This window comes from Ceratotherium simum, chromosome 30 (assembly GCF_057802395.1).
Source record: "Ceratotherium simum simum isolate JZ-2026a chromosome 30, ASM5780239v1, whole genome shotgun sequence".
Lineage (NCBI taxonomy): Eukaryota > Metazoa > Chordata > Mammalia > Perissodactyla > Rhinocerotidae > Ceratotherium > Ceratotherium simum.
The window spans coordinates 11,568,650-11,580,777 of NC_141929.1; the positions used below are offsets into that span (position 1 = coordinate 11,568,650).

The window sequence follows — 12,128 nt, forward strand, 5'->3', positions numbered from 1 at the left end:
CTCCCTCCTTTCCTTCTTCCCATCCTTCCCTCCTTCCTCTCTTCATTCTTACAACTATTGACTGAGTGCCTGCTGTGTGCCAGGCTCTGGGCAAAGTTTGACAGAGTACAACACAACAAGGATTCTTTTTTCCTTTTCTTTTCTCCCCGTTGGTTTATGCAATGGACTGAATGTTTGTGCCCCTCCTCGAAATTCATATGTTGAAACCTAATCTTCAATGTGATGGTATTTGGAGGTGGGGCCTTTGGGAAGTGATTAGGTCCTAAGGGCTGAGCCATCATGAACGGGATTAGTGCCTCTATAAAAGAAACCTCAGAGAGCTCCCTTGCCCCTTCCACCATGTAACGACTCAGCAAAAAGAAGGCCCTTTAAGAACCAGGAAGCAGGTTCTCACCAGACATGGAATCTGCCAGTGCCTTGATCTCACACTCTTCAGCATCCAGAACTGGGAGAAATAGATTTCTGTTGTTCATAAGCCCCCCAGTCTATATCATTCTGTTATAGCAGCCCAAATGGACTGAAACTGATTACTATGAACTTTAGATATTCATTATAGTGTCTTAGATTTATAGTTTTAAAATCAGCAAAGATTTATATTTCCAAGTAACTTAGAAGCAGGTGCTACTCTTCAATTCACAACTCAAAGGCTGGGCCATGTGCTCATGACTCTCTGTCACCATCTAGAGGCAATTTGTACATATTGCAGGGCTAGTTTCTGGAATATTGAGTGTATACAATTACCCAGAAGCCATGGCTGTAACAGTGTTTGTGTGTTAGCCCTGCAGAAGAAATTGGACCCGGTCATCTGCAAAGGAATGGAGCTGGAACTTTTGCTCTCTAGATCTACAAGTATGTGAGAGATGACTCATGGTTTCTATGTCAAACCATGGAAGGCTGAGATCTACCCAGTGCCAAAGTTTACTGGGATATGAGAGAAGAGCTGCAAAATCAGTGGGGGATGCGCCACTTGCGTTAGGTTCGAAAGGAGCCTTCCAGTCCCTCAAAGGGTGGCACTCAACAAGTATTTGTCCAGTTGAATGAGAGAGGCTGTGAGGCTCCAGGTTGGTGGAGAAAAATGCTGCAGAATAGGATTGGGACCCATACTATTCATCCAGGTTCTCACCAGCAACAATTTTGCTCCCCAAAGAACATCTGGTAATGTCACAACATTTTGTCACAATTGTGGGGGTGCTACTGGCATCCAGTGAGTAGAGGCTAGAGATGCTGTTAAACATCCTACAATGAATGCACAGGACAGCCCCCACCACAAAGAATGACCCAGCCCTAAATGTCAATGGTGCTAAGGGTGAGAAACTCCACAATCTAGCACAGAGCACAAGTAAGAGTTGTTCTCAGACTCCAGCCCTGACCATGCTGGGTCGCCTGTATTATTAGTCAAAAAAGAGAGAGACCAAAGGGGTATGGATGACTGTATGCAAATGCATCTCAATGGAGAGATGCAAATGAGGGACATGGTTGTTTTCAGCCTTGTGTGGACAACCCATTTACCCCCCAGTGTCCTTCAGTGTTTACTTGATGATATGACTCACAGTGCTGTCCATCCCAGTCTTCTTTTTCATCTGGTCTGTTGCTTGGTGACACAACTTTGAGCACCATTTTTACTGCATGTCCTTGATGTCCAGTTTCCTTTAGCATCCGGTTCTTTACTGAAATGACATAAAGCACTGAAATCACCTGTGTCAGAGTTACCCGCAGGTGCTTGCTACAGACGCATATTTGGGCCCTACACCAAATCTCCTGAAGCAGGGTTTCCATGGCTCATGGCCCAGGAATCTGCATTTTAAGCAGCAGCACAGGTGATTTGATATACATTAGATTTGACATAGGATTAATAAAGTAAAGAAATACAGGGTATCCTCTGTTCTTTTAAAGCCCACTTATAAAGTGCTTAGAAAAATATATTCACTTAATCCTTGGGATAGCCTTTTGATGTACTGTGTTTATTCCTATTTTACAGATTATAACATGGAGGCCCCAAGAGCTTACACAGATTAGGTAGGGAAACCCAAGTGGTTTGTTTAACCTGGATTTTCTCACTGTGAGGCCTTTCCAAAAAGCTTTTCCCGTAGGCAGAAGTCGTGTCACCTTCTCTGCTTCTGCAGCCCTGGGTTTACCTCTTCACTGCTGCATCCAGTGGACAGACTATGCATGTTGAGCTGTCAGTTGTTCTAAGCTGTGACATGGACCTCATGGTAACCAGCTCAGTACCCTTAGGACCGGGGGAGGGTATACGTCCATTCCACTGCCACCACCCCGCTCCAAGATGCCATCCTAGCTCACCATGATTCTAGCAACAGCCTCCTTACTTGTCTCTCCGTGGCTTGCCTCAGCACCTCCAATCCAGATTCGCACAGGTCCATGTCGTTTTTATTGGAGATAATGTTGCCTCCTACACACATACACTCACATCTTAAATCTAACAGATTCTTACACTCCAGCCTACAAGGTCTTGTTGACCTGGCCCTCTGCTTTCTGCCTCTCCCTCTGGCCTGCAACTCTTCTGTCATGGCAAGCACATTGTCTATTTCAAGACTTTTACTGGTGCTGTGCTCCCTCTCCTGACTCGCAAGATCTTACTCCACTGTTTCCCTGTAAAACTGACCCACTCTCTTGGGTCTTATTTGAAATGTCAGCTCTTAAGAGACCTCTTACCTTTGCACACACATTCTTATGCCCCTCTCTCCCAATTAGATTCTGCCATTAGTCGTTCTAATTTAGGAGCCTATTCTTCTATAGTATTTGTGATCATTTTGGTTCTGGTATTGTTGTTGAGTTATCCAATAAGTGTCTTTCCCACTGGCCTGTGAGAATATATTTTGTTCATCCCTCCAAACAGTAGGGATCAAATAAATGTATTGAGTAAATGAACAGGCACACAGCAAATAGGATGCACATTCACGGTGAGGGCAGCACTGTTTGTTATGGCTGATTTCTGTAGGTTGGGGTGTCTGGGGCCAGGATTCGATCCCGCGGAGTTGGAGGCATGGTCGCTTGGAGAAGAGAGCCAGAGCCCGGAGAAGAGGCGAGGCCACCACCAGCCGGCACAGCTGCAGGCAGTGACAAGGCTCAGGATGCCAGTCCTCCAGGCTCCCTGAGATTCGCGAGTTCCCGGGGTTACTCTGGGTTGCTGCACTGTCGTGAGCCCAGCTCAGCCTAGTTTCCTCATCTTTATCAAGGGGTTAATAATTCCCACATTTGCAAGGACAGGGCTTGAGGTAAATGAGATAAGGCAGGCGATGGCACCAGGCACTTTGGAGAGGTCGAGAACGCTAAATACCTTGGCTGTCTCGCCAGAAGCCTTGTAAAAAGCGAACTCTACACAGGTAGCAAAAGAAGTCGCGCCCCTTACCTGAGCCTCCCACCTTCTCAACTCATCCCTCCGTGCGCTTCAATTACCTTTACCCAGCCTGACCCAGGGCGCTCCCCTCCCTCTCTCGGCGGTCGGTCCCTCCCTCCCCCACTCTCACCCAGCCTCCCCTCCCCCTTCGCCCCCTCCCTCCGAGCGGGAGCCGGGAATCCCACGCCCTTGCACCAGCCAGGGGGCTCGGACGGGCCCAGGAGCCGCTGGTCGCCAATCACCGTGCGGTGGAGAGGCGGGCGCTCGGCTCCAGCGCGCTGGAGGAGCCAGCTGGCGCTGCTTTCCCCGGGAGCCTCAGACGCTCACACAGACACAGACCCACTCACAGACTGGCGGGCAAGCGCGCGGGCAGGCACGGACAGAGTTCCCCGGCCGTTTGCGCTCGGAGGCGCGCGCCAGCCCCGGCCCGGGGAGCCCCCGTACCCCCGGGGAGCCGCAGGGGGCAGCTCCACAGGCCGGCGCCGGCAGAAGGGAGGGCGCGCAGGCGGCCGGAGGAGGGGAGGCCCCGGCGCGCCCGGCCCGCGATGTGAGCGGCGGCGGCTCCCACCTGGCGCCGCACCTGGAGCTCCGCGCTCCGGGGCGGCGGGGACAATGAGCGCCGCCCGTGCGCTCCGCCCGCCGCGTCCGGCCGCCCGCAGCCGCCGCGCCCGCACCTGACCATGGAGTGCGCCCTCCTGCTCGCGTGCGCCCTCCCCGCCGCCGGCTCCGGCCCGCCGTGGGGTCCGGCGGGACTGGGGCGCGTGGCCAAGGCAGGTGCCGCCGACGGGGCGCGCCGAGAGCGGGTGGCAGGGGGCGCCAAGCCCGCCGCGCCCCTCACGCGCGATGTCACCTTTTCTCTTGCAGGCGCTCCAGCTGTGCTGCCTCTGCTGTGCGTCGGTCTCCGCAGCCTTAGCCAGTGACAGCAGCAGCGGCGGCAGCGGATTAAACGATGGTTCGTATTTGCCCCCCACCCCAGAAGGGCCTTTCCAGGCACGTTGTCCCTTCCTTCCCCTAAAAGAGAGAAGAGATAGAAAAGCGCACCCTCCAACCTGGCAGGTGTGTGTCCCTTCTGGAAATGGTTCCTATTTGGAGAGGGGGGATGTGGCAAGGACTCAACTTATCAAAAGAATCAATGCTTCAAGCTGCAAGTCACATGAATGAGAAAACAATACTTTCTCCCGTTCACAAACGGCTTGTTAAAAAAGAATCCTAACTTTGATGAGAAATTAGAAAGGAAGTGGACATTGACTAGGCAGTGGATATCAAAAGACCCCTTCCTCATTTCCTTCTCTTCTGAGAAAGCTAATTCTTGGTGGAGGATGAGACTATGAGCTCCTTTTCCTCCCCACATCTTTCCTCCTTGCTCTCTTCTCTACTTCTGTCCTTTTTCTTCCTTCCCTCTCTTTTCTCCTTTTCTCTGCCCTTGTGTCATGCATTCCCAAAGACAGCTTTTAGAGAGAGGAAAGTAGGTAGCTTGAGGTTTCTGGGCCCTTTGTGTCTTCTAAGGTTCCCCAGCCACAAACTTCCAGAACACCCTTCACTTCTGTCATTTATTAACTTTTCGATGGCGCCCAGAAGGAAAATCCTTGTTCCCATTGTTCCCACCAGCTACAGGAGAACACCTGATCCCTGATCCAAGGTGTCTAGCAAGACCTTGATGTCCATCTGAGATTCTGTAATTTTTAGCCCTGCAGGGTCATCTCCTACTCCTGTCAGAGGACAAAGGATCATATTAGGGAGAGAGGGATGGCAGAGTCATGGAGCAGGGCTGTGCCAAGGAGTGGGTAAGTGAGGGGACAGGAGAGAGCCAAGAATTAGGTCTTGAGAAATTAACCTTTTGCCCAACCAGAGAGGCTGGCTGCAGTTCCTAAAACAACCCCTCACTGTTATGTCAGGGCAGATTGCTGGAGGTCCCCACCACCTGTAAGGACCTCATCTTTAGTCAGCCCCTGGGCAAACTGATCAAATCACTCTCCACAGGAGGCTCTGACTGCCCCTCTTCCCATACAGGACTGAATATTACTGTCAGCTTGTTCATTCTCCCCTTGGAAACAAACTAGTAGCAGGTGCCTGGGTGGGTGGGGGTGTGGGGGTCTTTGTGCAGGGGCTGATTCCATGGAAGGCTGGCTGGATAAGGCTCCCACATGGCCTCCCAACTAAGAGCAGGCAGAGTTTCAGATGGTTTTGGACAAGGAGGTAAGAAAACTTATTGTAGAGACTGTCTGGAGTATGTGTCAGGGATGGTTTTCACAGTCACAGTTAGGTTTTTGGATGGTGGAGGGAGGAGGTTTAAATCAAGAGCCACATACCTGTAAAGCAACAAATAGAGATTTTTAAAAGGAGAAATAGTATATATACTGCTCAGTTTTTTAAGGTTAAGAGAAGAGAAAACCTTTTTTTTTCAATTACTTTTTAATACGCATGTCAATTAGATATTTTTTTTTTAATTTTTTTTTGTGTGTGTGTGAGGAAGATCAGCCCTGTGCTAACATCTGCCAATCCTCCTCTTTTTTTGCTGAGGAAGACTGGCCCTGGGCTAACATCCGTTCCCATCTCCCTCCACTTTTATGGGACGCCGCCACAGCATGGCTTGCCAAGTGGTGCATCAGTGCGTGCCCGGGATCTGAACCAGCGAACCCCGGGCCACTGCAGCGGAGCGTGCGCACTTAACCGCTTGCGCCACTGGGCTGGCCCCAATTAGATAGTATTTTTAGTTAAAGGAGTCAAGGAGAAAATTGAAGAGGCAGGACATAAAGAACATTGTAAGAATGAGAGTTGCTCGCACAATAAAGTCACAGATGGTACATTCACAGAAGAAAACAATTGAAAATTATTGTCATGTTGGGATTTTTTTTGCAAACATAGGCCCAATTAGAAGATCACTCATTGATCCCTGGTAGCTACAAGGCTTCTGTTCATTCCTTAGCCTTTTTTTTTTTTTTTTGGTTGTTGACTATTTTGGGAAAAGGGAAATTCCTCTTTCTTTTCCTCCTCCAGTAACCAAGGACCCAAGTGACTCAAACATGCCTCTTAGTTATTCGGAATCTTTCTAAACACTTTCCAAATTAGTTTCCCATTCTGTGCCTAGAAAGTGGAACTGCAGAGCGTTTTTTAATGCACAGAGGGCATATTCCACATCATTTTGTGGGATGATATTTTTTGGTTTCAATGTTTGGTGATAGAAAACAGTGTGCTCGCTTCATTTTTTTCAAGCAGCAAATTGTTTTTTTAGCTCCTCCTCTCTAGAACAAGCAGCAATTAGTGCTGCTCTAGGGAGCAATGGTGAAGGTATTTTTAAACATGCCTTTCCAGGTGTCCTCTGATCTGACACTCCCCCACCAACATGTCTGAGCGATTTTAAACATCAGACTCTACAGGAAAGTTCTGATTATTCCTAGGCATTTTTATGCATCTACTATATTTTATGCTTACAATTAAATGGAATTGTCCCTGTGAGAGCTCATAATAAAATGTTAAGAGAGATACAAATGCTGGAGTTTTATTATCACGTATAATTAATATCAGAAATATGTAACTCAGGTTACTTGTTAATTATCTGAGGGACTATCTCAAGTTACTCAGCACTGTGAGTTGTCATTTGAAATTTAAACTCTGCAAAAAAAAAAAAAATGGTCCCAATTCAGTTTAAACACAAGATATTAATCTCCTTGAAAAAAATTTCATTTCTTTTGTGCTTTTATATTTGTTAATTTTGTCTCCAAAAATTCACTTTTTATGTATGGATGGCTGTATGACTAATGTATAAAAAGTCTATCTATCTACAGGCCATGAGAGTTGTGGCATTTTTCACAAACATTCTTGACATTCATCAGGATTGCACTTGACTTTCTGTTTTTGCACGAATTACTGTGGCAGAGCTAATTGCAAAGACCACCGAGTTCTCTTCATAAGCTGCTCTGAGTTCTATTTCATCTAGGTGCATGGCTATAGGAACGAAGATATCTGAGCTGTGCATTGCTCTTTGCCAGCCCGTTGGAAAGCGACTCTCTGGCATTGCCGGCTCTGGGTGCTGACAGCTAACCCTTTCCCATTGCAGATTACGTCTTTGTCACGCCAGTAGAAGTGGACTCGGGCGGGTCGTATATTTCACACGACATTTTGCACAACGGCAGGAAAAAGCGGTCGGCGCAGAGTGCCAGCAGCTCCCTGCATTACCGATTTTCAGCATTTGGACAGGAACTACATTTAGAACTTAAGCCCTCGGCGATTTTGAGCAGTCACTTTATTGTCCAGGTACTCGGAAAAGATGGTGCTTCAGAGACTCGGGAACCCGAGGTGCAGCGATGTTTCTATCAGGGATTTATCAGAAATGACAGCTCCTCCTCCGTCGCTGTGTCTACGTGTGCCGGCTTGGTGAGTACTCTGCACTCGGAGTCGACTCCCTCTCTCGTGTGTTTTGTGTGACTTGCATGAACAGATGTCTGCAATATTAAGTGTTCTTCCAGCCAACTCGACACATTCGCACTGTCAGCTTTGATACTTATAATATTCTCAATTGAATTAATCTAATCTGCTCCCAGAAAAAGAAAATATAGTAGAACTTTAATTACCATTTAGAACATTCTTTTGATGTTTAATGGTCTGGGCCTCTTCATTCTCTGTGTTTGAGACGATCCCCAAGGAAATTAATTTGATGGATGCCATTCGCTTTGTAAAGTCTTGAGAGACCAGGCATTATATAACAAGCCACATGCCTCTACATTGCTTTGAAACGGGAAAACTGTATTTTAATGCAAAATTGTGTTCAGCAGCCCTGTTAAGCCCAACCTTCACTGTAGAAGGGAGGCCCTTTGTTTTCTTTTGACTGATCGGTTCATGTTGTCCTGCTCACATAAGACATTCTTTGAGAATGCGATGTGGTGTGTTCGAGGGCTGGCAGGATTGAGTGTGGCATCCGGGGAGGCAGAACACTTAAAAGCGTTTGAGACAAGTGTTATTTCCTCTCTGTGTGATCCTCATCTGTCAAGCTCCAGGCCAAGAATATTGGTGTAAATGATACTTCTCTCAGAAATCAATCAAATATATGAGGCAGTAAATGGCATTTGGGGTTGACGTCATTCTGCGTTGCAATGGAGAAGTGTCTTGAACTGACAGAAGAGTTTGTGTGTGTTGAGACACACCATGGTCATGCTCTGGGATGGCCTGAAGAAGGAAAATGTGAGAAGGCCCACGTGAGGATGAACTTAGTAATGTACATGGCACATTGTGGCACAAAGCAAGAGGGGTGGCTTAGGTGCCCGTGAATGAGGGCTCCCATGTTCTTTGCTAGTTGAAACTTTATTACTTAAACATTTTTTTTTCCCCACAATATGGCTTGAAATTTATCTAAAATCTTTCATCACAACCAGAGTTATGATATTCTTTGGTATAATCTTTAAGATACAGAGTGAAGCAAAGATTTAACAATTCCCAGTTAAGCTTGATCCATTTAAATGATCGACGTGCTCGCTAATGACCTATATATTGTAGCATAGTTACACACATGAATGTATCTTTTTGTTTGTTTTTTTGTTTGTTTGTTTGGTTTGGTTGTGATGAGTCTCCTGCTCTTTTTGGGGCATTCTCCCGTATTTCCCTCTCTCCTGTCTATTCCAGTATCCTAACACCCCACCCACCATAGTGGCTTAAGCTATCCCATTCCACATAACACAGTGTTTAAGAGCAGTCTGTCCAAAGTCGTTCTCACACTAGCTCTTACTAGTAGGACCTTGGGCAAGTGATTAACTTCTATGTGTCTTAATGTCTTCATCTCTAAAATGGGAATAACAAGCGAGTTTACAGCATCGGACTGTGGGGATTAAGTGACTTCTTGCATGGAAAGTGCTACAGCAGTTCCTGGCAGGGAATAATTGCTCTACAGCTGTTCTAGTTCCAGCGAAACTTAGCCACCTCTTGTTTAGCTCTCTCAGGATTCCATTCTCTGTGAGTGAGAGGAAATCTGATCAGTTGTCTCATCTTAATAGATGCTGGGTTATTTTTTCTAAGGAGGAGGTTTACTGTTGAACAGGGGGCAAATGATCACTTAACACAGAAGAATAAGGCAGGTTAAAAATTTCCATCTTTGTGATGGCTGTGAAAGAAGTAATTGACAACCACATCTGCCTGTGTATCAGGCTGATGTAAATTGGAATCATGAAACTTAGATTGTCTCTACTGTTCCACAAACCAGCTGCATATACTTAATTAACGTTCCTTCTCCAGACCTCAGTTTTCTCTCCTGAACCATGTAAAGTGATTTCTAAGACCACTGCCATCTGTAGGCCTCTGACTCTGATTATCCTATTTGTTGACCCTGGCAGGGCCCACTTGGTGTGGGATAGAGAGAGAATCAAGCTTATCCCCATTGCATTACCCACCTCCTCATCACCCTGCCAAACATCTGTGAAACACCAACACATACACCCATACTCAATAAAACAGTAAGAAAAAAACTTGAAAGAAGACAGAACCACAACTGAGAAGCTGAGACACTGCTCTGTATTAATTTTTGTAACCTTGTGTTGAAGTGTAATGTATATGCAGAAAAATGCAAAAATCAAGAGTACAGCCTAATGAATTTTCACAAAGTTCATACCCACATAACCACAACTAGATCAAACAAGTCATTACCAGTGCCCCAAAGCCCCCGCTGTGGCCCCTTCCCAGTCACTACCCATCAGAGGTAACTTCTAACATAGCTTAATTTTGCCTCTTTTAATATTTTACATAATTAGGATTATACAATATCCTGGTTTATGAATATTCCACAGTGTTTCCATGTAGTTGGCAGTGGGCATTCAAATTGTTTCCAGTTTGGGGCTGTTATGCAGAGTACTGCTGAACATCTTGTCTAGGCCTTTTGGTGAACTTACGGACACTTTCTGTTGGAAACATACCTGAGAATAAAGTTGCTGGGTCATAGGTGTGCATATGTTCAGCTTTAGTAGATTATGCCAAACAGCTTTTCAAAGTGTTGTACTAATTTACACTGCCATCAGCAGTGTGTGAGAGTTCCAGTTGCTCCACATCATCACCAACACTTGCTATTGTCTTATCTTTTCCATTTCAGCCACTCTGATTGATGGGTATGAAGTGGTACCACATTATGGGTTTAGTTTGTATTGTCCTGATGGTTGTTGAAGTTGAGTACTGTTTTTTATGCTCATCGGCCATTTGTATCCCCTCTTTTGTGATCTATCTATGTTATATATAGACAGGAAATAGTATAAATATTTTCAGCCTACATTGTGGTGTTTTTTGCCTTTCTCTGTAAATAGAAAGAAGAATTCTGAGCAAAAACACTCCTTTGCCAACTTAACGTCTTTGTTATTATGGCTATGCATCTCTAACAGTGCATTGATTGGCTTATGAAACACTATCAAATAGCAATAACGAGCACTGTGAGATCACGAGGTACCACACTGAGGGAACTCTTCGCTAGGCACATTAAGATGTGATGATGGAGAGAGATAATCATGTCAGGAGGAAGAATTTCTTCATCCTTCTGGCCACCTGGAACCTATAGACATTGCCCAACTTCTTTGGCCAAACAAGGGCTTCATACCTTCTCAAAAGTTAACTAGTAACTATAATGGACTCAGAATAGTAAATGATTCAAGAATTCAGGAGAGGGACAAACCTCTGACATACTTGTTGGAAAGACTCATCAACATTAACATGCTAAAAGAGATGAGCAACTCTTCTTCCATTAATATAGAAACTGACACGAGATGCAGGGGACTGATAGATGACGCTTCTTCCATTTGAAGTCTCTGCACCAGTGTTTCTCCAACAGTGGAGCTGGAGGACCGGCATCAGAATGCCTTTAGAGGTTATAGAAATCTCCTAGTGTGCAAGCAGTGTGTATTAGGAACGTAATAAGTCACCTTTAGATAACAAAGTACCAACAGGAAAGCTAACCATGATCTTTTTTTTTTGGTGGGTGAGGAAGATTGGCCCTGAGCCAGCATCTGCTGCCAATCTTCCTCTTTGCTTGAGGAAGTGGTCCCTGGGCTAACATCTGTGGCAGTCTTCCTCTACTTTGTATATGGGATGCCACCACAACATGGCTTGATGAGCAGTGTGTAGTCCGCACCTGGGATCTGAACCCGGGCATGCTGGGCTGCTGAAGCGGAGCATGCGAACTTAACTACTATGCCACTGGGCCAGGCCCAGGTAACCATGATCTTAACTGCTAGGTCAACCCCAGGAGAGAGTGAGAAAGGATAGACGGGTTATAATAGTGAAATATATACATCCATACACACATACATTCATGCATACATACATACTCCAGCCAGGATTTCTCTGGTAGGGAATTTCCGTCAGTAATTCAGAATTAAACTATGCTTAAAATATTTTTGTAAAATGCACCCCCCTCCCACCCAACTGACAGGTCTCACTTTACTCAGGAGTTGAGTAGGCGGTTATTTACTCGGAATGATTCATAAAACAGAAATTGTAAACTTCCCTGAGTGAATCCTGCCTACCGTTACTTCTGGGGATGGTTATTGTTAAAATTTTGAATGTCTTTAGACAGGACCAAGCCCTCTCCAGTGCCCCCTACACCTGGCTGCCTTACATTCTATGGAGGCATCTGGGTTTGCAGCCTTTGTCCCAGAGTCTCAGGGTTGCAGATTAACCTAATCTCATCATTTGCGCCATGTGTGTCCTTTCTACCATATCCAGCCTCTCCGAGACTACCACAGTGATAAGAAGGTCATTACAGCCAGGAAGCCCATGCCATTGCTGGGAGACGCTTCATTGTGGA

The 12,128-nt window shown here is 46.1% G+C and overlaps 1 protein-coding gene across 2 annotated transcripts in view; it reads left to right on the forward strand.

Annotated features, from left to right (window-relative positions):
- The first annotated feature begins 3,565 nt into the window (after window positions 1-3,565).
- Window positions 3,566-12,128, forward strand: part of ADAMTS18 (ADAM metallopeptidase with thrombospondin type 1 motif 18) — a 125,672-nt gene continuing 117,109 nt past the window's right edge. The window contains exons 1-3 of one of the 2 annotated variants that reach the window (XM_087419905.1): window positions 3,566-4,128; window positions 4,223-4,310; window positions 7,416-7,732. In XM_087419905.1, the coding sequence (XP_087276031.1) occupies window positions 4,039-4,128; window positions 4,223-4,310; window positions 7,416-7,732 (495 nt within the window). In that variant the 5' untranslated portion in view covers window positions 3,566-4,038. Of the gene's footprint in view, window positions 4,129-4,222; window positions 4,311-7,415; window positions 7,733-12,128 lie in introns of those variants that run through there. The other variant, XM_087419906.1, reaches the window with a different exon arrangement.